The sequence below is a fragment of the Topomyia yanbarensis genome, chromosome 2 (genome assembly GCF_030247195.1).
Source record: "Topomyia yanbarensis strain Yona2022 chromosome 2, ASM3024719v1, whole genome shotgun sequence".
Taxonomy (NCBI): Eukaryota; Metazoa; Arthropoda; class Insecta; order Diptera; family Culicidae; genus Topomyia; species Topomyia yanbarensis.
The window spans coordinates 342607672-342627576 of NC_080671.1; the positions used below are offsets into that span (position 1 = coordinate 342607672).

Consider the following 19905-nt stretch of genomic DNA (forward strand, 5'->3'; position numbering starts at 1 on the left):
CTGCTGTTGCGGCACTATTGAGGATGATGTCCAACAGCTCAAAGGTGTGCGCCAGTAGACGTAGGTTACTGGCAGGCGTTGTCGTATCTATCCTCAGGTACGACGGCCCGTCATGGTCAAGAGCACTGAGGGTAACCAGTTACCTACAGAAACTGGAGAGCACCTACCGCGTGATGTTCCTCAGAGTGATATCTGCCTACCGCACGGTATCACACGATGCATCCTGCGTGATAGCGAGTATGATACCAGTCGGGCTGGTCATTCGGGAAGATGAGGAGTGTTTCTAGCTACGTGGAAATAGAGGAGCCCGCGAGCGCACCTGGGTGGCCTCGGTCGCCAGATGGCAGCGTGAGTGGGATAACTCCTCGAAAGGTAGATGGACCCACCGGCTGATACCTAACATATCGAGCTGGGTGGGAAGACCCCATGGGGAAGTTCACTTCCATCTGACACAATTCCTGTCAGGCCACGGCTGCTTCCGACAGTACCTCGACAGGTTCGGGCACGCGGAGGTCCCAGCCTGCCCTAACTGCCCAGGTGTAGACGAAACTGCCGAACACATACTGTTCGTATGTCCTCGTTTCGACGTCGAAAGAAGAGCAATGTTTGACGTCTGCGGCTAGGACACAACCCCTGATACCCTTATTCAGCTGATGTGTCAATCCGTGGAGAAGTGGAACGCAGTCTCGACTGCAACCACTCAGATAGCCTGCAGGTTCCAGAAAATACGGCGCGCCGAGCAGCAGATGACAAGCATGACTAACTAGTGATTGATTAGCTAGAGCGGAAAGGGCTTTTTTACAATGGAGAATACATTTACGTACTAGCCCAGTACAGCCCCCAGTACACCCCGTGTGGTAGTTGCCAAGCTACCACACGGGGTGTACTGGGGGCGAGTCGGGCTCGAATGGTGACGCTGCCATTAATACCGACTAAACTCCATTGGGCTCCCCCATCGTTTCCCCCAGTGACTACCTCTCGGTATTACTTCTGGGGGGATGGCTGTACTTGATGTACTCATTCACTCTCGCTCACGCGTTCGTGCGTCCTGTATGAGGCTTACTTGGGTGCTCTCTCTCTCTATCCATCCGAAGGTAACTGGATACATCCAGTGCTCTCGCCCAGGACGGCCCACCGTACCTAAGGATAGATACGGCAACACCTGCCAGTAACCTACTGGCGCACACCTTAGAGCTGTTGGACATCATCCTCGATAATGCCACAACAGTCGTCGAAGCCTTCTTGCACGCATAGTCGACATGGCTGCCGAAGGTCAGCTTGTCATCTATGATGGCCCCAAGAGTCTTCAGACTCCGCTTTGAAGTTATCGCGACTTCTCCCGCTTGAATAACTGCATGTTGTACCTGTAGTGTATAAGATATTGTTGGAAGAGAAATAATTTATCTAAAACCGATAATTTTAAGAAATATCATTCCAATATTAGAATATGTAAGTATAACGTATACATTCCACCTTAATGAATCGGTACGAATGTGAATGCAACAGGATAAGAACATTCAAGCAGTCTCATTGGTGTGTAAGTTTCACTATATATGCCTTGTGAGAAGAAGAGGGATTGACTGGTTGACAAAATACAAGAGCAATGAGTACAGCTGTGTGCGTTTCAGCGTGTCATGCAGTGACTACAGACATCGAACACACGTAAGCGTGTATTGATATATTTTGCGGCAGAGAAACCGATGGAAGTGCGAATACGATTCAGTCTGTTAAGAACTATTGATAGGTGAAGACTCTTTGAAGCGGAGAATGCTTCGACCATGGATACGACAGTACCGACTTGCGATTGCTGACAATAACCACCGCCGTCTTATGTTGGGCGAGTTCCAGGCCTCTCGCGCTCATCCATTCCGCCACAGTGCTAATCGCATGTGCCGCAGTTAGTTCTACCTCGGGGATTGACTCTCCGTAGACCGCCAAGGTTACATCATCGGCGAAGCCCACAATCTTCACACCAGGAGGGAACTTTAGTCTCAGAACCCCGTCATACATAAGGTTCCCTTATACCGGGCCCAGGATTTAACCTTGCGAGACTCCTGCGGTAATAGGAACACTTCTCTGACCAGCATCGGTCTCGTATAACACACGGTTCTGGAAGTAGCTTTCCAAGATCCGGTATAGGCAGACTAAGCCGGTGTAACGAGAGCGCGATGGCATCCCAGCTTGCGCTGTTGAATGCGTTCGCATCAAGTGTCACTATCGCACAATATCGAATACCTCGCCTTTTCCGTTGAATCGCTATCTCGGCGGTCCTTACCACTGAGTTGATAGCGTCCACCGTGGACTTGCCTTTTAGAAAACCAAACTGATTACTTTGCAGACCATCCATATCTTCTGCGTACGGAGTTAACCTGTTGAAGATGATCCTCTCAAGCAATTTGCCCGTCGTGTCGATCAGACAGATTGGTCTGTACGCCGATGGGTTACCCGGCGGCTTCCCGGCTTTCAGCAACAGTGCCAACTTCTGCCTTTTCCATCTATCAGGAAAACGGCACTGGTCAAGGCATCTCTGCATAGTTAGCCTGAACATGTTCGGGTTCGCTATGATTGCTGCCTTGAGAGCGCTGTTTGGAACTCCATCAGGCCCTGGAGCTTTGTTCGTTGCTAGAGAATTAGCCACTGCAAGTAGCTCTTCGTTCGTCACCGGGGCCACCATTTCGGCCAGTGCCTTGCGGCGCAAGGAGCCAGGGACTTGTGGCACGAGACGGGAAGAGTACTTCGATAATCCTCGCCAACCGGTCCGGAGACCGTTCGGGATGTGGTCTTTGCCATCACGATCCTGCAGGCGTCACCCCACAGATTCGCCTTGGCACCCTCGCACAGGTTGTCAAAACACGCTCTCTTGCTGCTCTTGATGGCCTTATTAAGGGCCGATTTCGCAGCTCGAAAAACTTCACGGCGGTCCACTCTTACCTCCTCGGTGCGGGCTTGCTGCATCCTACGTCTAGCTTTGAGGCAAGCTGATCGTAGGGCTGCAATCTCGGCACTCCACCAATATACCGGGCGTCTGCCATTCCTTGGCAGGGTTTTCTTCGGCATAGTGGCATCGCACGCGCGTGATAGAACAGCTACCAGCGCATCCCCGCTTAGACTGTCGGTGTTGGCCTCCAGTCACAGGGCCACGGTGAAAACTTCGCTGTCGAAGTGATTGGCGCGTACCTGGCAGGGATTACCCGCCCTCAGATGCTGCACACCAAACTTTACGTCAATATACGACTCGACCACATTCCTACGGAATGGGCTAGCGGAACCATCATTGACTAGCACTGCGTCGAGTTTCGCAAGCTCTTCCGGTGAAAATTTCAACGTGTCGACATGTTGGTTTTCACCGAGTGCTGGATAATTCGCTTCTTTCACCTTGATTGGGCGAATTACTCGTGCTGTGGTGGACCAATTTTGTGGCGCTGCGAATTTATCGTCGGTTAGTCACAAAAAGTAAAGTCCATTGGACTATAAACGAAAATTAACTGGCAATATAGCTTTATACGCTGTGCCATTTTGGGCTTTGTTTCACAAACAAGCCAAACAGAAGCGAAGAAGAAGAAGAGTTTCGCAAGCGCCTCCAGTAGCGATTGGCCCCTGCTATTTGCACAGCGGCAGCCCCACTCCACTGCACAAGCGTTGAAATCTCCCGCTACGACAAACTGCTTCCGACACACCAGGTCGGACGAAAGCCTGTCGATCATCTGGTTGAACTGTTCTATGGGTCACATTGGTGGGGCATAGCAGCTACAATAGAACACACTATTGATCTTGGCAATCGCGACACCCTCCGCAGAGGAGTGTACTACCTCTTGGACCGGGAACCGTCCCGTTGTACAGATTGCCACCATCCTAGAACCGTCCGCCACCCAGTTGCCGTTATCGGCAGGGCCGTTGTACGGGTCGGATAGGGGGGCGACATCTGTCCTCGACTCCGAGACCGACTGCCACAGCAGCTGCTGAGCAGATACGCAGTGGTTAAGATTCAGCTGTGAGACGTTCACGGCTTCTTCTTACCGGCCTCTCCGAAAGGGACACATATGTCCGCCCATAACATGGTTACGGCCTTGCTTCTTGCTGGCGCAGATAAGGCATTTTTGTGCCCTGCCGCATTTCTGCGCCTTGTGTCCCTCCTCGCCACAGCGACGACACAACTTGCTCCTGTCTGGGCCCTTACAGTCGTATGACTTGTGACCCGGCTCCAGACATCGAGAACACCGGTCCGGTATGCTTACCGGGCATACTGACCAGCCGATCTTCAGCTTTCCTTTGTCGGTCTCCTGTTTGGCTTCCGCAACCGGTAGCTGGCTGGTAGTTTGGCTACCTGCGTGCCAAACAATCGCTCCCTTAGACGTACCGAGGTCCGCTCGATCTCTACGCCACACTGCTCCTTGACGGCCGAGACGACATCTTCTGCGGTTGTAACCTCATCCGTTTGCTTGCACTGGAGGGTCACTTCCGCACCCAACGACCTCACCTGAGCGCCGTCTCCCAAGACCTCTTGAGCCAACCTCCTATACGTCACTCCGCTGGATTGTGCAATACGTTTCAGCACCAAGATTGTTTCGCCAGTCTTGGTGCGTCTAACGCTGCGCACATCCTGTTCCAGTTTCGAGAGGCTTTCGGCCGCCCACATCGATTTAAGGACGTCGGCATAACTGTCCTTGTCGGATTTCACCAGATCCGCACCGTTCAAACGACGTTTGGCCTTTGTGGTTGCGCGTCGTTTGGCGATGCCCCACGCACCTTCACCTGGGACTGCCTGAGCCGCTTTGCAGTCTTGCCTTCCAATAAGCTCTTTGTGGCCGATAAACAGAAATCTATCTCCTCTTGGGCCATCGTCGCTCCACCGATGAAGGAGAAGGCCTCGGTTTGGACACATTTATCGGCCTTCTCTCTTCCCGCCACCCTCTTCATGTAGGCTTCCTGTTCTTGTCTTGCGACTCGAACAGCCTGGCGGAGCACCAGCAGGTTCTGTTTCAGTTCCTTTGTGATGTTTTGCTTTCCGCTCATACACTCGATAATACTATCGAGTTGCTTGACTACCGCCTGCATCGCGGGTAGTGGCCCGCCAAGCGTGTTGCTAAGGTTATCTCCTACCACACCTGAAGATCCCCCGGTGTCACCCCCTCTGGGTGGAGACTTCGCCAAACCCCCTTTGGCAAAGGGGTTCACCACCTCCGTCATTTCCTCCTCGTCTTTGCTCTTATTATTACTATTTTTAATTTCACTACTCATACTAGACCCCAGGTCCAATGTGATTAGTCATATTCGGATAAATGGTCCTTTCGGGCAAATGTCATTTGGAAAAAATGTTTCCGGGTGAATGACTTGTGTTACATGTAGAACCGAAAAATATGAGCTTAAACAAGGTTGTATAGGGATGTTTTCGGCATCAACTAGAAAAAAACACAACCTTTTTTTCTCCTATAGGTTCGAACATTGTTAACATCCTACAAATTATGATATTATTTGCGGACCTCCTTTGCAGAAGCCAAATGCTGATAAAGCGTTCATAAGACAAATAAATATTTTGAAACGAAATAAATTATTCAGAAACTTCAATTTTTCAGTTTAGTTTCTAACCGGATAATGTTATAAATCATAAAACTCATACGGTTTTATATTACATTTCTATATTTAAGCAACGTATAGCGATTTAAGATGAACACCTGTTGTCATATTGACTCCATCGTAGTTCGACTTTTGCCAACTTAGGCATCTGTTTCATTGGGTTATACGTTCTGCTAATTGTAATTGTAACATCATTAGCAATAAGTTTTTCCTGCTTATGCTCACTACACAACATTGTATAAATTTTATTGCAAATATCAATGATAAACAACTTCCTGTTGCCGCCCTAAACGGTTACACCTAACGCCGGTTTGGTACCAAGGACGTCGCTTAGTTTCTGCTGGTACATAACCAACGTGTTCTGGTCGGTGATGCCGCGATTTTTGCAAATTAAGTGCAACGCATTGAGATATTGCATCTCGGTGAACTGGGCTCCCTTCTCGATAATTGCTGTGAGAATGTCCTATTTAAAGAAAAAGAGTATTCAGTAAATTTTGAGGACGAATGCGTGAACCAACTTACATCCGGTTCCGAATAAAACATTTCGTAAAATGATCTAGCGTAATCGAGCGCCACTTCCCGGGAAGCGGTTATACTACTGAGAGTTTGTTGGAGTGCTAGAGCGTTACGACACATGCGCTGCACCCCAGCGGGATCGATGTACTCCAATGAATTGGCAGCCATCACCAGGATGCGGGATGCTAAATGGGCTAGTCCTTCAAACACGTACTGAAATTTTTGTAACGAAAAATAATGTTGATGATTGAAAATACATATTTATTGTCTTCACTTACCTTTGTTTTCCTCGGATGCAACGTTAAGCTGAGCGCCTCATCCATATCCGATAGAACTTTAGTCAATTTCAAAACCTTCGCATCCGGCTCGAGCGAATCGTTTTTGTTCGGATTGTTCGCCTTGCACTTATCCGACGGATTAGACTTAAGATAATGGAAGCACTGCACGCGCACCTCTAAATGCAACACCAGCAGGCAGGTGTTTGCCAGTTCCTCAAACTCCAACGCTAAATTCATCAACACTTTGATCATACCATCCTTGACAACAACGGGCGAAGAATTGACACCTCCGCTAGCCAACAATCCGTTCGCGATCGGTTTGCGCAGATCATCGGCAAAGTCTGTAATTCGTCCAGCAAACCATTCCATGCTTTCCTGCAGGATGGCCAGCTCTTTTAGCACCCCAATATCGGAAAGGATTTCCTGCTGGGAAATGCCTCCTTCACCGAGATTGCTGGTCAACATTTCAGCCTCGCGAACATTTCGTTGTTGTACAGCCGTCGGACTTTCCTCTTCCGACGGTTCCGTCTTCATCAGTCGCTTCTGGTTCGATTGCTGCTGCCGGTGCCGAGCGTTGTACGTTTTGAGATCTGTCCAGTTGGGGAGGGATCTAAGAACCAAATTGTGTTTGTATACTTATGCATTTCCAAACAAGTTGGGGGATCTGATTAAATACTTACTTGAGGAATCTGGTTATGTCGTCATCCTTCAGCCAAGCTACGCTGTAGATCCGCTTGTCCTCAGTTTCGGGTTGAACGATTCCTCGGTAGGCAGCCTGACAGGTTTCCCGATAGGTTTTCAACAACGAACAAACCATTTTGAGCAGTTCGTCGGAGTACGTGGGTAGATCCAGGATAAGTTTTTTGGTTTCGGAGATTCCTGTGGTACATGGAAATAGATTACGAATCACAGAAAATAAATCGCAATAACAAAAACTACATACGACTTTCGACCAGAACGGTATTCTGTAGAAGTGGTCGCGTCAACCCAAGTCTCTTCATTTCCTCCGGAGTGATGATTGAACGCCAAGCGTCCTGAGTCTTCGACAGCGATTCTATCGTCAACTGTAGATTCCGATTATGTCCTCGTGCCAGATATGCGTCCTTCACGTAGTTTGCCAAAAAAGTGTTCAAACTACACAGTTGACTGAAAAATGAAAATTACGTCAAATGTTGGAATTGAAAAAAGAAATAAACAAACCTTACCCTGATTTACACTTCATAAAACATTCGATTTCATGAATGTAACCCATCATTGGTAGATAAATCTGTCGCACCAAAGCAGCATCCGGCGCGCATACAAGAGATCGTTCCTGTTTCTTCCGATCTGGTCCCAGAGGCCCAGAAATTTGCTTATTACTGAAGCTAGTATTCAACAATTCACGCCCATTACTTCCCGACTGATTCAACGCGTCCTCCTTAGCCGTACTGTTGGACACATTTGACGGGTTCCGGCGATGCTCTTTCCCGCCAGCATCCGGTTCCAGTAAGGCCGTGTGAGAAGACTTGTCAAATTTGAACAGCATCTTTTTGCCCTGAATTTTCCGTCGGCTAAAAAACGTATTGATGTTGGTCGTCTGCTCTGTGAACTGCGCCCGCATCAACTCATCACTGCTGTCATTCTGAATGTCCAAGTAGTCTGTCAGAACCAACTTCAACACTGCCTGCGCTTGTCCCCAGTACTCGATCAAATCGTACGCCTTTACCTGGGTGAGGTTGTAGCGATGCATTACGTTGTGGTAGTTTTTCAGCGTTAACTGATGAGCGGTGGCAATCAGTTTCAACTGTTTGAACACTAAATCCAACAGTTCGAGTATAGGAATGTTTTCCTCTCGTTGTTCATCGGCGTTTGCCGAAGGATTTCCGTACTGGGGTTGGTACTGGTTCGTTTGTTGCTGCTGCTGATTGAGCATGATAATGTGATGAGTGGACCTTGTGACGATCGTTAGCAGTTCGCTTTGCATTTGTACTCTTATAGACTGGAAAGAAAAAATCAATTTAATTTCACTGGATATAACGCATACACAAATTTACCTCTATAGATTCAGGCACTTTATTCAACAACGCAAAGCACTCAATTATGATTCCTATAAAATAAGTGGAATTGACATCTGGATCCAGCAGATCTGTGTCTTCGATGATTTCACTCTTGTCGACATCGAGATAACCTAAAAAACGAGATAGCGAATTAATAATACGAATTAAACCAAGCATTAACACTAACCATTCTGTGCAATTTCAAACAACGCCCTTCTGGCCTTCGTATTAGCTTCCATTCGTTCGGCGGAACGCCGCAGTACGTTCCGCTGGAACGGCGATGCTGCTGTACTGGCTGTATACTGACTATTCCGTCCGGAGCTCTGCCGTTGGAAGCTCTGCAGTACTTCAGCCGTACTTGAAACGTACAGATGCTTGTTCAGTTCCTCTAGTAACTTCCCGTACAACTGCTGCCGTTTGTTCTCAAAGTCTTGCCGCAGATCGTTCAGACCTTCCACATCTTTCAGCGGACCCTCGGTCACCTCAATGGCCGACATGAGCAGTTTTGTGGCGTGTAAATAATGTTTCTTGCCCATGAAAGAAGCCAGTTGCTGGGGAGTCCGGCGCAGTTCGTTGACCTGATCCAACATCTCCAGCACATACTTGTGCTGGACGGCATCCGTGTATAACTTCTTCAGTTCCTCCCGCCGGCATCGCAGTAACTGCTTACACGTCTGCAGATTTTCCTTTACAACATGAATTCTTTCCCGGGAACTAGTAATCTGAGTCGACACCTTGCCGAACAGCTGCATAACTCGAGTAAGATCGCCATCGTTCCGCGAGACAAGTTCGTTGAGCCTTTGATCAGTTTTGCGGAACTCTCTTTCGATCTTGTGCTTTTCCCGCTCCCGCTGCTCGTTCGTTTCACTGGCATCGAGAGTTTTGATCACCGAAACCAGCAGTCCACAGCCGCTCTACAAAAGGAAAGAAAATTCTGCTGAATGTGGAATATAATTTTGAATGCATATAAAAACCATTGCCGAAGCATCGATGATGTCATCCACCCAAAGCGCCAATATAAGCATACATCACTAGCATCATTCCATATAGTAGCTATCTATGTAGCTAAACCGCAGAAAAATTTCTCACCATTATATTCCAATCAGCTACAAACAGCAGTTTGCTGAGCGCCAAGCTGGGGCAAAATCTCAATTTACGCAAATCGTCAACTGGACCGTGCAGCCAACGTCAATTGACTTGCTATCGAAATACACTCCACTAATTGATAAGCGCTACAAGTAATCTTTCACTTTTCAAAAATATGTTGATAACTATCACAAATTCATCAGAACACGGAGCACAATTTATTTTCCACCTCCGCAGATATCAAACTGATTGACGTTTCCTCGACTCCACTGATTCTATTTTTCTTTGCCTTGTTTACACGCAATGCTCGAACTTAGCCCTCATTAATTTCAGCCTGTACACCAGGGTGGCCAGATCTCCCAATTTGTCATAAAAGATCTGATGGATACGTTTCATTGGAAACGCGCCTTTCAAATCTATAGAGTACTTGACAATCTGTAACTATTATGGCGATTTCGCTTGAACCTGAAACTGAGTCAGGTTCTAACCCCAACCGCTGTCAGTTCATACATTTTGACAGCAGTTGGGGTTAGGAACTGACTCAGTTTCGTCTCAAACGAAAACCACATTAGTGTGTTCAACGGTTTGTTTTCCTCCACCTGTCATAGATGGAGGATAACAAGTCGAAAATAACTTTTCGGTCGGATTATTTTCATGATGGAATATGACCAACAGGAATTGTACGTCCCCCAAATAAGTTTTACAGCGACATAGAGCATTTCAACACCATTATCGAGGGCGTGACACTCTTTTATAAAAATATTTCACCTGGTTTTATATTTTTTATATCACCTATTATATTTATACAGGGTGTTTGGTTCATGGTTAAGAATCTCTCGGGGGGTGATAGACTGCCACATTTGGAGAAAAAAATTGTTCTACACATACCACCAAATCTCAACCGTTACAGAGTTATTGAACTTTTAGTGTAAAAAACTTATTTGTATTAAAATACCTCTAACTTTAAAAGTATACTTTGTATTTTAAATGTTTTAGTTCCATTCGAAAGGTGAAAAAATTTCGCATTGAATGATGCCCTCAGATGTTTCAGCTAATGAGTTTAAGTAGCCTTTTCAAAGTAATTGAAAATTAAACAATTTCAAACTATTTTTCGTTCATTTATTGAAAATCCTAATAGTTAACCTCATCATTTTAATAATTCAGATTGTTAGTCTTGATGAGCTGCTTAATTTGTTCATTGACATGATACACTTACCTTTTCTTATTTTCATGATTTTGGGTTATTCAACTTGGATATTTTTATCTCATTTTCACTAGTACCAGCTCTAATTGAAAAATTACGGCACTTATTGTACTTTTTTTCTTTTTATTTGAAAGCCAGGAAAATTTTACAGTGAAAAATGTATTAATACCTTTCAGTTAAGTGAATTTGGTATTCTTTTAAAAGTAAATTAGTTTAAAGTTAGTGCTATTATTAGCATTTTCGTTAATTTTCTTAAAATAGTAAATAATAAACATCACCATTATTATCATGGAAATAATGCATCTCAGCAAGTTCTACAGTTCTTTCTTTGACTCCATTCAATTATCTCTTTTGGTTTCGACGCAAAATCGTTTTTATCACATCGTTTCATATGCAAAAATAACGATTTCGAACCTACTACATTTGTGGTGAGCTCATGCTGTGTTAACTATTAAATAGCAGCAAAATGAAAAGAGATATAGACAAAGTGTCTAATAAAAAGTTATAGAGAACATTAAGGGGCATCAAATGAACAATAGTGACGATAAATTTTGTTGATTAATAAATAGAATAATTAAAAAACTCTCCAAAAAAACACAAATTTTGAGTTATTTCGTTAGTAAAAAATCATTTAGTACACTTAACTAAAAGATATTTGTATATACACTGATAGGACATTTTCTCAGCTTTCCAATGAAATCTTGTAAATAACGATTTAAAGCATATTTTTTAGATTAGAGTGTTTTAAATACTTGCAAGTCGGGTACAGGAAAAGTATAGTAATGAAATTACAAAGAAATGAGAAGAGATAGAAATATGACGTCCAAAAACAAATTATGAATCGTCCTAAAACCCAACTTTTGGATAATGGATATTACTATAATCATACTTCATTATTTCGAGAAAATTAGCAAAAACCGCCTCAAAAACACTAACTTTTAACTACTTTACAGCTATAAGGTAATTAAAACTAATTACTTAAAAGATATGAGAACACCATTCAATAGAAAATTTTCTCACCTTTCGAATGGAACTGAAACATTTAAAATACAAAGTATACTTTTAAAGTTAGAGGTATTTTAAGACAAATAAGTTTTTTACACAAAAAGTTCAATAACTCTGTAACGGTTGAGATTTGATGGTATGTGTAGAACAATTTTTATCTCCAAATATGGCAGTCTATCACCCCCCGAGAGATTCTTAACCATGAACCAAACACCCTGTATATACAGGCATACTTGCCGAATTCCATGGAATTCCATGCATAAAATCTGTCCTCCGAAACTCTCTAAACGTTTGTTCAACATTTTGGAAGACTAAAATAATAGTAAGTGGTTTGACGATTAATATATTTGCTGGCCTCCCCTACCTACTACTCCGTAAGTATTTCTTCTGCGGCGCATGTAGGTTCCGGACTCCTTTTTTGTAGCACGGGTCCCAGAGGCCTTCAATGTTTAGCACAGCGAACATTGATAATTAGATTTACATTTTGCACTTTTCATTATTACCTTACGAAAATGTAAACAACAAAACATGGCAACTCATAAACACTAGTTTACAAGAAAAATGAAGCTTCAAGAAAAAGTATTTTTTAGACTAATTTTGGGTCGCTGAACATGAAAACAATATTCATTTTTTTGTTCAAAGAAGCGATTTTGTGATTTTCTCAAAAAGCTCGTTTTTGAGCACTTTTTGTAGTTTTCAGTCAATATTTCGTGTCAAAATCATCCAATTAATATTGTCAATATGCAGGTTGAAAGGTGCCGAGATGCCCTTTTCAAAAACATATAATATGTGTCGATCATATGTAAAATTTTTAGTGCTGCAAACGTCCAAAGTTTAAAAAAGTGCATTTTTGACCATTTTTAAAAGTTACTCATTTTTAATTGATTTTTTTTTACAGAAGAGCAAATCTTTTTTCAGACATTTTAGAATCTAAGATGACAGATAATATGTTTACGTTAATTTTAAGCCTAATATCACTAACATCGGATGAAAAATGTTGATGCAATGGCACATTAAGCGAAATGGAAATTTTATGATTTTAGCAGTCCCTGTCCTGGTGCGGCGGTTTAGAGGGTGTAGCACTGGTCTCATAAACCAGTCATCAAATATTCGAGTCCCTATCGGGACTCAGTGGGATTGTAGCACTAGCCACGTTATATTCTGTGAACTGAGAATCGGCTGCGAAGCCTGTTGAAGCAGAAGGCGAAAATTCCTTTAATTTATTAAATATGTACTCACCACAGACAAAACAAAACTTTTCCAACGAATATTTCCACATTTCAAAAAGAGCACTTAGTTGTTCAATGAAATATCCAAAACCATTCAAATGCCGCAGGATGGATGGATGAAAGCTCGAGAAGACAGTATCCAACACAAACAATAACTATCAAGTATAGAAGATTATTTCCGCCAAAAATATGATAGCGCGAAAAATAAAAAGTTACAGTTTTCACTCAATGCTTCATACAATCTACATTTTTCATCAGATTTTTGTGACCATTGGCTTAAAATTTATGCAAAAAGATTATTTATCTCATTAGATTTTAAAAGAATTTTCTTCTGTCCTTGATTTGTTATAAAAAATTAACCAGAAATATACATTTTTTTAGAAAAGGTCGAACATTAGACTTTTTTAATTTGGTCGATTTTAATCATAATAAATGTACATTTGATCTACACATATTATACATTTTCGGAAAGGGCATACCAATACCTTTCGACTGTTTCGATCGGATCCTATTTGAACGAGGTATTGACAAATAACTAAAATAGTGCCCTAAACACCTTTTTCGAAGAAATCTTGAAAATGGTTCTTTCAAAAAAGTGGACTTTGTTTTCGTATTCAGCTATCCAAAATTAACTTAGAAAACAACTTTCTTTTCAGTTTATCACGATTACCTTAAAATTGTTAAAATCTGTTACATAAGATTCTGAAAATATGAAAAATCATTTTTCTGTAATAAAAATGCTCTGCCAAATGCCAAAAATGAGGAATCAAAAGAAAATCTTTTTTTTTAAACTCGAACTTCTTTGAAAGAAAATTTGAGTATTATTTTCGTGGTCAGCTACCCAAAATTAATCTAGAAAACACTTTTTCTCGCAACTTGATTTTTCATGTAATCTTATTTAAGACCGAAAGAAAAATGTGAAAAACAGAACAATTTTCACTCGGTGCTTAATAACAGCAACAGTTTATATCGGATTTTTGTGATCTTAGGCTTAAAATTCCTATGAGAAGTTTGTCTGTCACATAAGATTTCAAAAGATTTTTTTTTGCCGAATTATTTTTTTATGAAAAATCAACTAAAAATGAGTAATTTTACCAAGCATTACTTTTTTGATTTTGGTTGCTCTTAACCCTAAATTATTGATATTTAATACAAACATGTTATACATTTTCGGAATAAGCACATCAATACCTTTCGAATGGTGTTAATCGTGTCAATTGTGTTAATCGGAAGATTTGTTCCTGAAATATTGACAGCTGCAAAAAGTGCTCAAAAACACGTTTTTCAAAAAATCTCAAAAACGGTTCTTTGAAAAAGAAAATGAATATGATTTTCGAGTTCCGCGACCCAAATTTGACTTAGAAAACACCTTTTTTCTTAACTTCATGCAATCACCCCAAAATTTGTAAACTAGTGAAATTCACCGCACACTGAGACTAACTTCGAAAACCAGTTCGAAAATACTGAAAGCATATATGCTCATAAAGTCTATAAAATTATAATGTTGCTTATAATTCTACAAAAACATTATAAATGTATAATATTTTATAATTTATTGGAAGTGTCACGCCCCTTGACCATTATAAATACTTTACGAGAGCTAATTCAAATGTTTAATTTGGCTGACAGTTTTATATATGACAGCTGGAGGAAAACAAACCTCCAAGTAGTGTGAGTGAAATCGTTTGCATATAACTTTATTAAGTATACGAAGTAAAACCTAGAAAAACTCTACACGGTTAAATAAAACAACCTGCAGAATAAGTTTTTTTAACTTACTTTTGAGTTGTGCGTCGCTTTCGCACTTATTAGTGTTGTTAAAAACAAAACGAGAGATTCGACTCAGTCGAGGTCTTCCGTGGAGGAACGTACTTTTGAGTTGTTTGGGGTATACTCAAAATTAGGTAAATTAAGCTTTAATGCTGTTTTTCTCTCCGCAGTTCTCTTTATAAAGTTTTTCTAAGTAGCCCCAGTAAAGTGCAGTCGTAATTTTGGCTTCATGAAACACCTCGCTTAGCCGAGCTGTCATAATATTGTAAATTTGCATAACAAATGACTGAATCAAATCACTACTGGTAGGTAATGGATTTTAAGTGTATTCCACAAATCAGCCTTGCGTTATGCAACGTTTTGTGCAGGTTTAGTATACTGCCGTTCTACGCATAATTGTCCCATGAATATAGGGAATCCCATAGAACAAGGGGCAAATATACTTATAACGGCAGTATACCAGATGCAAATGGTGCCAAATTCACCACGCTCAGTAAAATTGATAAATTCTTTTTAGATTACAGAATTGATAAAAATTGTTTTAATGAGCTAACTTAAAATAACTAAGTAAAGCGAACCTATTCTTTGGCTTCAATTATTTTTCTGTGCACAAATACCTCGTTGTTTCTCTATTAAATCTCCATGTAAGAAGAGGACGTTGAAAAGAAAAATAACAAGGTTCTATTGAGAGAGAGAGAGAGAGAGAGAGAAAAAGAGGTATAAAATTGTACGAATGGGAAAGTCAAGTGTATTAGGCTTTGTATCTCGTATTCTGATTGAGAGTGAGTTTACGTTGCAGCTATTATTGCGGTCGACCGTTACTGAAACCTGGGCCGGAGTGAATAAAGCGAAAGCTGAAACATAACATTTAGACACCATTTTGCAATGAATCGTGATAAAAAAATCATCTGAATCAAAATGCGTATCATTATAAAATTCTTTTCATTCATTTGTTCCGATCCACCGTGTATTTTGCCACGTTCACATGTGTTTCCGATCAAACGATTCTTTGTCTATGATGGTTAACAAACAACAATCTATGTAAATATCTGAGATGATTAGGAAATTTCTGATAATCTTAAAATATAAAGTAGGGGATTGGTAAATTAAATGCTTTGTACGCAGCTCACCTGGGTTCGATTCCCAACCCTGCACATAGGGTTAGAGATTTTTCCAAAAAAGATTTCTCTAACCCGAAAAGAGGCGAATAACCTTGTTTGCTATGATTAATAATAAAATCCACCTGTTTTGAAGTCATGCCACTTCTTTAGTTAATAACTTTTCTCAGCGAATTTCCACAAACGTGCAATGTTCCACGAATGTGTTCAGTAGAAGAATACCTTTAGAAATATATAGTGTTCTCATGAATTGATTGATGAGGTGATTTTTAAGAATTTATTTTCAATTTTAACAGATTTTCCATTCTAATTTCCATATGAAATTTGGAATTTTTGGAAGGTCCGTAGACACAACCGATCGGTACCAAAATTTGCACAATTACTAAAGGCCATAAAAGGAATCAGTAGAGCCTGGTGGAGCTAAAAGTCAAAAAATCAACCAGTCTAAATTGGTAAGTTACGTCTGGCCTTATAGATTAGCATCCATTAAATTAGTATATTTACGTGCGTGCAAAGTTGATGAAATTAAAGTTTTTGAATCCATGAACAGTAGAGTGACAGGAAAAAATGACCCCTATCGACCCCTGAGTCGATTCCTAGTCCCACCAGGAGTAATTGCACCAAATTTGATTTTTCGACAATTTACGTGGAGAAAGCCCACTAGCGCGCATTTTTGCCGTTAGGTGGCACTGTATGCATCGTATCATCACAGTAAGTGAATATAAGAAAGATAATTTAATTGTCTACAACTTAGTCGAAGACTGCTAGTCAATCCGGCTTTGTTAAAAGAAGTTATTAAACTTTTAACAAAGTGATGTCTGAGTCAGTTTTGCATGGGGCCTAGCAGTGCATGGTTGTGTATCGGTATTCGATTCCCACCAACTATACATTTTTGTGACTTAATGGTTAGATTAAGCTGAATACTATGTTCGGAAAAATTGTAGTGCATGATACGAGTTATGTTTGGTTAGAAAATTTTAGTTCTACCTGTGACCGCATAGAGGGCGCCAATACTAACTTTTCAACTTTCATCTCCAAATTGAATTCGCCGTTTGTCATAAGTCTGTCTTTTTCCATCAGACTAAACATAGATAACTCAAAACTAGAAAAATCGCTGCTCAATATAAATGGCTTTGATTTGTCAGCTTCTAGTATATTTTAAAAAAAACTGTGTATTCGAATCTACATCCAACCAGACACGAAATCCTCTGGACAAAACCGTTCCCTCAGCTTTCTGTTAATCAGCGACAATCGAGGCGAGCGATTTCGTGGTAAAATTCTGATGGGAACCAAGAACAACACTCGAAGACTTCTGATGTGAGCCGCGCAAAAAACAAGACCTGACATCATCAAATCGTTGATAAATATATATGATACAAACACTTTCTGTCAGATTGTCCCCGGGCTGTATTTATCGAAACGGTGCGTTTCGTGTAAGACGTCAACGTCCGACAAGTAACTAGCTCTACGTTTAACGAAGTGGATCAGTGTTTGTTGAACAAACTTTTTTACGAAAGAGCACAAAATTGATACAAAAACGGAAATAAAATGATTTTTTTTTTTCAAATTAAGTGCAAACTGATTATACATTTACAGAGTGCATCAGATCAGATCACATAAATAACATTGGCAAGTCGTTGAGAGACGGATTATACTGTAAAATATTTTAAAATTACTGTACTGTTACAGTGAATATTAAGGTTTTGCTACTATAGATTTCTATTCGGGATATAATACTCATAGATTCCAACGAAAATGGAATTTCAATTGGGTCATTAAATGAAGAGTAAAATTTCTCTTTTATTATATCCAGCTTTTCACGTGCCATAATGGCAGTCTAAATTGTTCAGTTCGTAATACGTTTAATTGCCTTTTTTGACAATCGTTTACGCCAGTTTGACAGCAACGCCCAGTTGAAAATGTCGGTCGTTCATTGAATAAACATCCAACGCTTTGGACTAACATAGGATGAATTAATCTCCTTGGGGGGGTCGACGTAAACGATTATTGTCAAAAAAGGGCCATTAAACGTATTAAACTGAACAATTTAGACCGCCATTATGGCACGTAAAAAGCTGGATAAACCGATAGAGATGAATATAACAATAAAGTTCCCCTTCAAATTTCAGAATAATTTTTAATTGATTTTCTACGAAAATGAAAACATGTGCCAGTTTGACACTGTCAGATCCCCTTAAGGGAAGTTTAAGCTAAATAATCAGGAAAGGTTATGAGGCTATATCTAGGGACTAGAAAAAATTATATCTTAAGAGCTTCGGTTTCTTAAAAAGAAAGAAAACTATATGTCCCGATTTTATCAATGTCCTTGTTTTATCAGCCTAAAATCCACCAAGTGGCTGATAAAAACGGGTCTTTACTGTATCACTCTTCCTTGATAGTGAATTTAGCTACATGGATTAGCATTTTTGACAGTTATCCCAGCAAAAGGATAGGGATCAAGGTAGCTCAGTGGAGGATGGCGTCGTAATAATTCTATTTTATAAAGATTATTCGTTATTTTGCGTACAAAAATGTAAAAAAACCCGACTACGTATCTCCAACTTCAGCTGCATCGGAAAAAAAAATAAAAACAGCATATGGCTTAATGACCCATTTCACAGAAATCTCGACAAACATATGATTACGGCTTAAAAGCCAACTGTCAAAATTCTCTCTGAAAGGAAATTCCGGACAAACCGTTACTGGCCAAACACAGTTCACAGCAGGTTATGAAAAAGAAAACTTTTCTCTTTTGTTTACTACCGACATCTGTGATTGGTGAGTAACGGTTTGTCCGAAATTTTCTTTCAAAGAGAATTTTGACAGTTGGCTTTTAAGCCGTAATCATATGTTTGTCGAGAAATGAACTAGTCCGTTCGACAACTGCAACATCCGGCTGACCATCTGGCAACCATGTTTCGCTGACGCGAGGTTAGCTCGATTGCATTTGACGTTCCCTCATTTTGCCATCTTCACTCTGAAGGGGTGTATTTTTTTCTTACTCACGTAAAAAGGTCAACCCACAGAGGATGACATGAACACCCACAAAAATAAACACAAATTTCCAGACAGCTGCGCCTTTTCTGCACTGAATAACACATTACCACGATGAATGCCACTGTTAACTATCATTTCGCACTATTTTTAAATCGAACTAACACCCCCAATTACCGTTTCTTTGCCGTATTTCACAGCTCTCGGTGGTTTCACTGGTGGAGAATCCATGTATGGAAATGAGCACTTGCAAGTGAATCAATTATTATCTTCGCTTCTTTCTATGCTTCGGCATTCGCATCGATATCCCGGTTGCATACATGAATACTTCGAATCCACTTCCCGTTAGGCAAATGCTTGTTGGTTCAGCTGAGATGAACCCTTCACAAATGTATGACTACTGTTCATGTTCATGTCATTGCACCACTTGGCGCAAATATAAAATAGACATACAAACGATTTAGAGTCGGTAGGTGAAAATGATTGTGTACTTTTTTGTATTTTACCTTTAAAAATACTTATTACTTAATAATACACTAGCGCTAAATCTAGATATAAAAACAAACACGAACACATTTTGTGCATAGAATTACATTCATCATGCCAAACCATTTCGCAACAAACACGTGCTCGCCCAGAAGCACGTGTTCCGAAAAGACGCAACCCGCCATGTATAAAAAATCAACAAAGTAGGCCCTGTTAATTGGAAAGACCCAGATTGTCATTCTCTTCCAAATTTTCAAGTGGAGCTGACGCATTTTTTTTTTAATAGCAAAAATTTTCAAGTTCCTTTCCACTGATCATGTTGTCCGGGTGGAACAACTTCCGGTAGGGCCCGTTCCGTACCTGATCCACAACCGTCGGTTCCGTGTCGACCAGAAATCAACTGAAAGGTAAACACGTCAGTTATATTGGTTGTTACTTAAACCTAACTTTGAATTCAGTGGGACACCAGTCGACAAAACGGATATCTCGCCGGAATTTAATGGAGGCTATCGCAGTGTTGACATCTTTGGGGGGTGTACCCCATATGGCATAATGGACGTTTGGCATAACGGGTTTGGCATAAAGACGTTTGGCATAATGGACATTTGG

General features: G+C 41.1%; 1 protein-coding gene across 4 annotated transcripts; it reads right to left on the reverse strand.

Annotated features, from left to right (window-relative positions):
* Positions 1 to 5430: 5430 nt before the first annotated feature.
* On the reverse strand, positions 5431 to 19105 carry LOC131684095 (exocyst complex component 4-like). Of its 4 annotated transcripts, none has more exons than XM_058966651.1 (9): positions 18988 to 19105; positions 8592 to 9318; positions 8402 to 8535; positions 7574 to 8346; positions 7312 to 7514; positions 7049 to 7247; positions 6369 to 6978; positions 6097 to 6303; positions 5431 to 6037 (listed from the first exon to the last, which is right to left on the reverse strand). In XM_058966651.1, exons 1-9 carry the CDS (start codon positions 19039 to 19041, stop codon positions 5861 to 5863), a joined length of 3084 nt encoding a protein of 1027 aa, XP_058822634.1. In that variant the 5' UTR covers positions 19042 to 19105; the 3' UTR covers positions 5431 to 5860. The 4 variants fall into 4 exon arrangements, with proteins under 4 accessions (XP_058822634.1, XP_058822638.1, XP_058822636.1 ...); XM_058966655.1 differs by lacking the exon at positions 18988 to 19105 and adding an exon at positions 18823 to 18974; XM_058966653.1 differs by lacking the exon at positions 18988 to 19105 and adding an exon at positions 9379 to 9924.
* Between the last annotated feature and the right edge of the window lie 800 nt (positions 19106 to 19905).

What these genes read in the sequence shown, in the direction of transcription:
- LOC131684095 (XM_058966651.1), bottom strand. Translation starts at nt 19,041, where the DNA reads ATGGATTCTCCACCAGTGAAACCACCGAGAGCTGTGAAATACGGCAAA. An exon ending in TGCATCCGAGGAAAACAAAG is followed by an intron (nt 6,304 to 6,368) that starts GTAAGTGAAGAC and finishes CAAAAATTTCAG; the next exon opens with TACGTGTTTGAAGGACTAGC. An exon ending in TGTTTTATTCGGAACCGGAT is followed by an intron (nt 6,038 to 6,096) that starts GTAAGTTGGTTC and finishes TTCTTTAAATAG; the next exon opens with GACATTCTCACAGCAATTAT.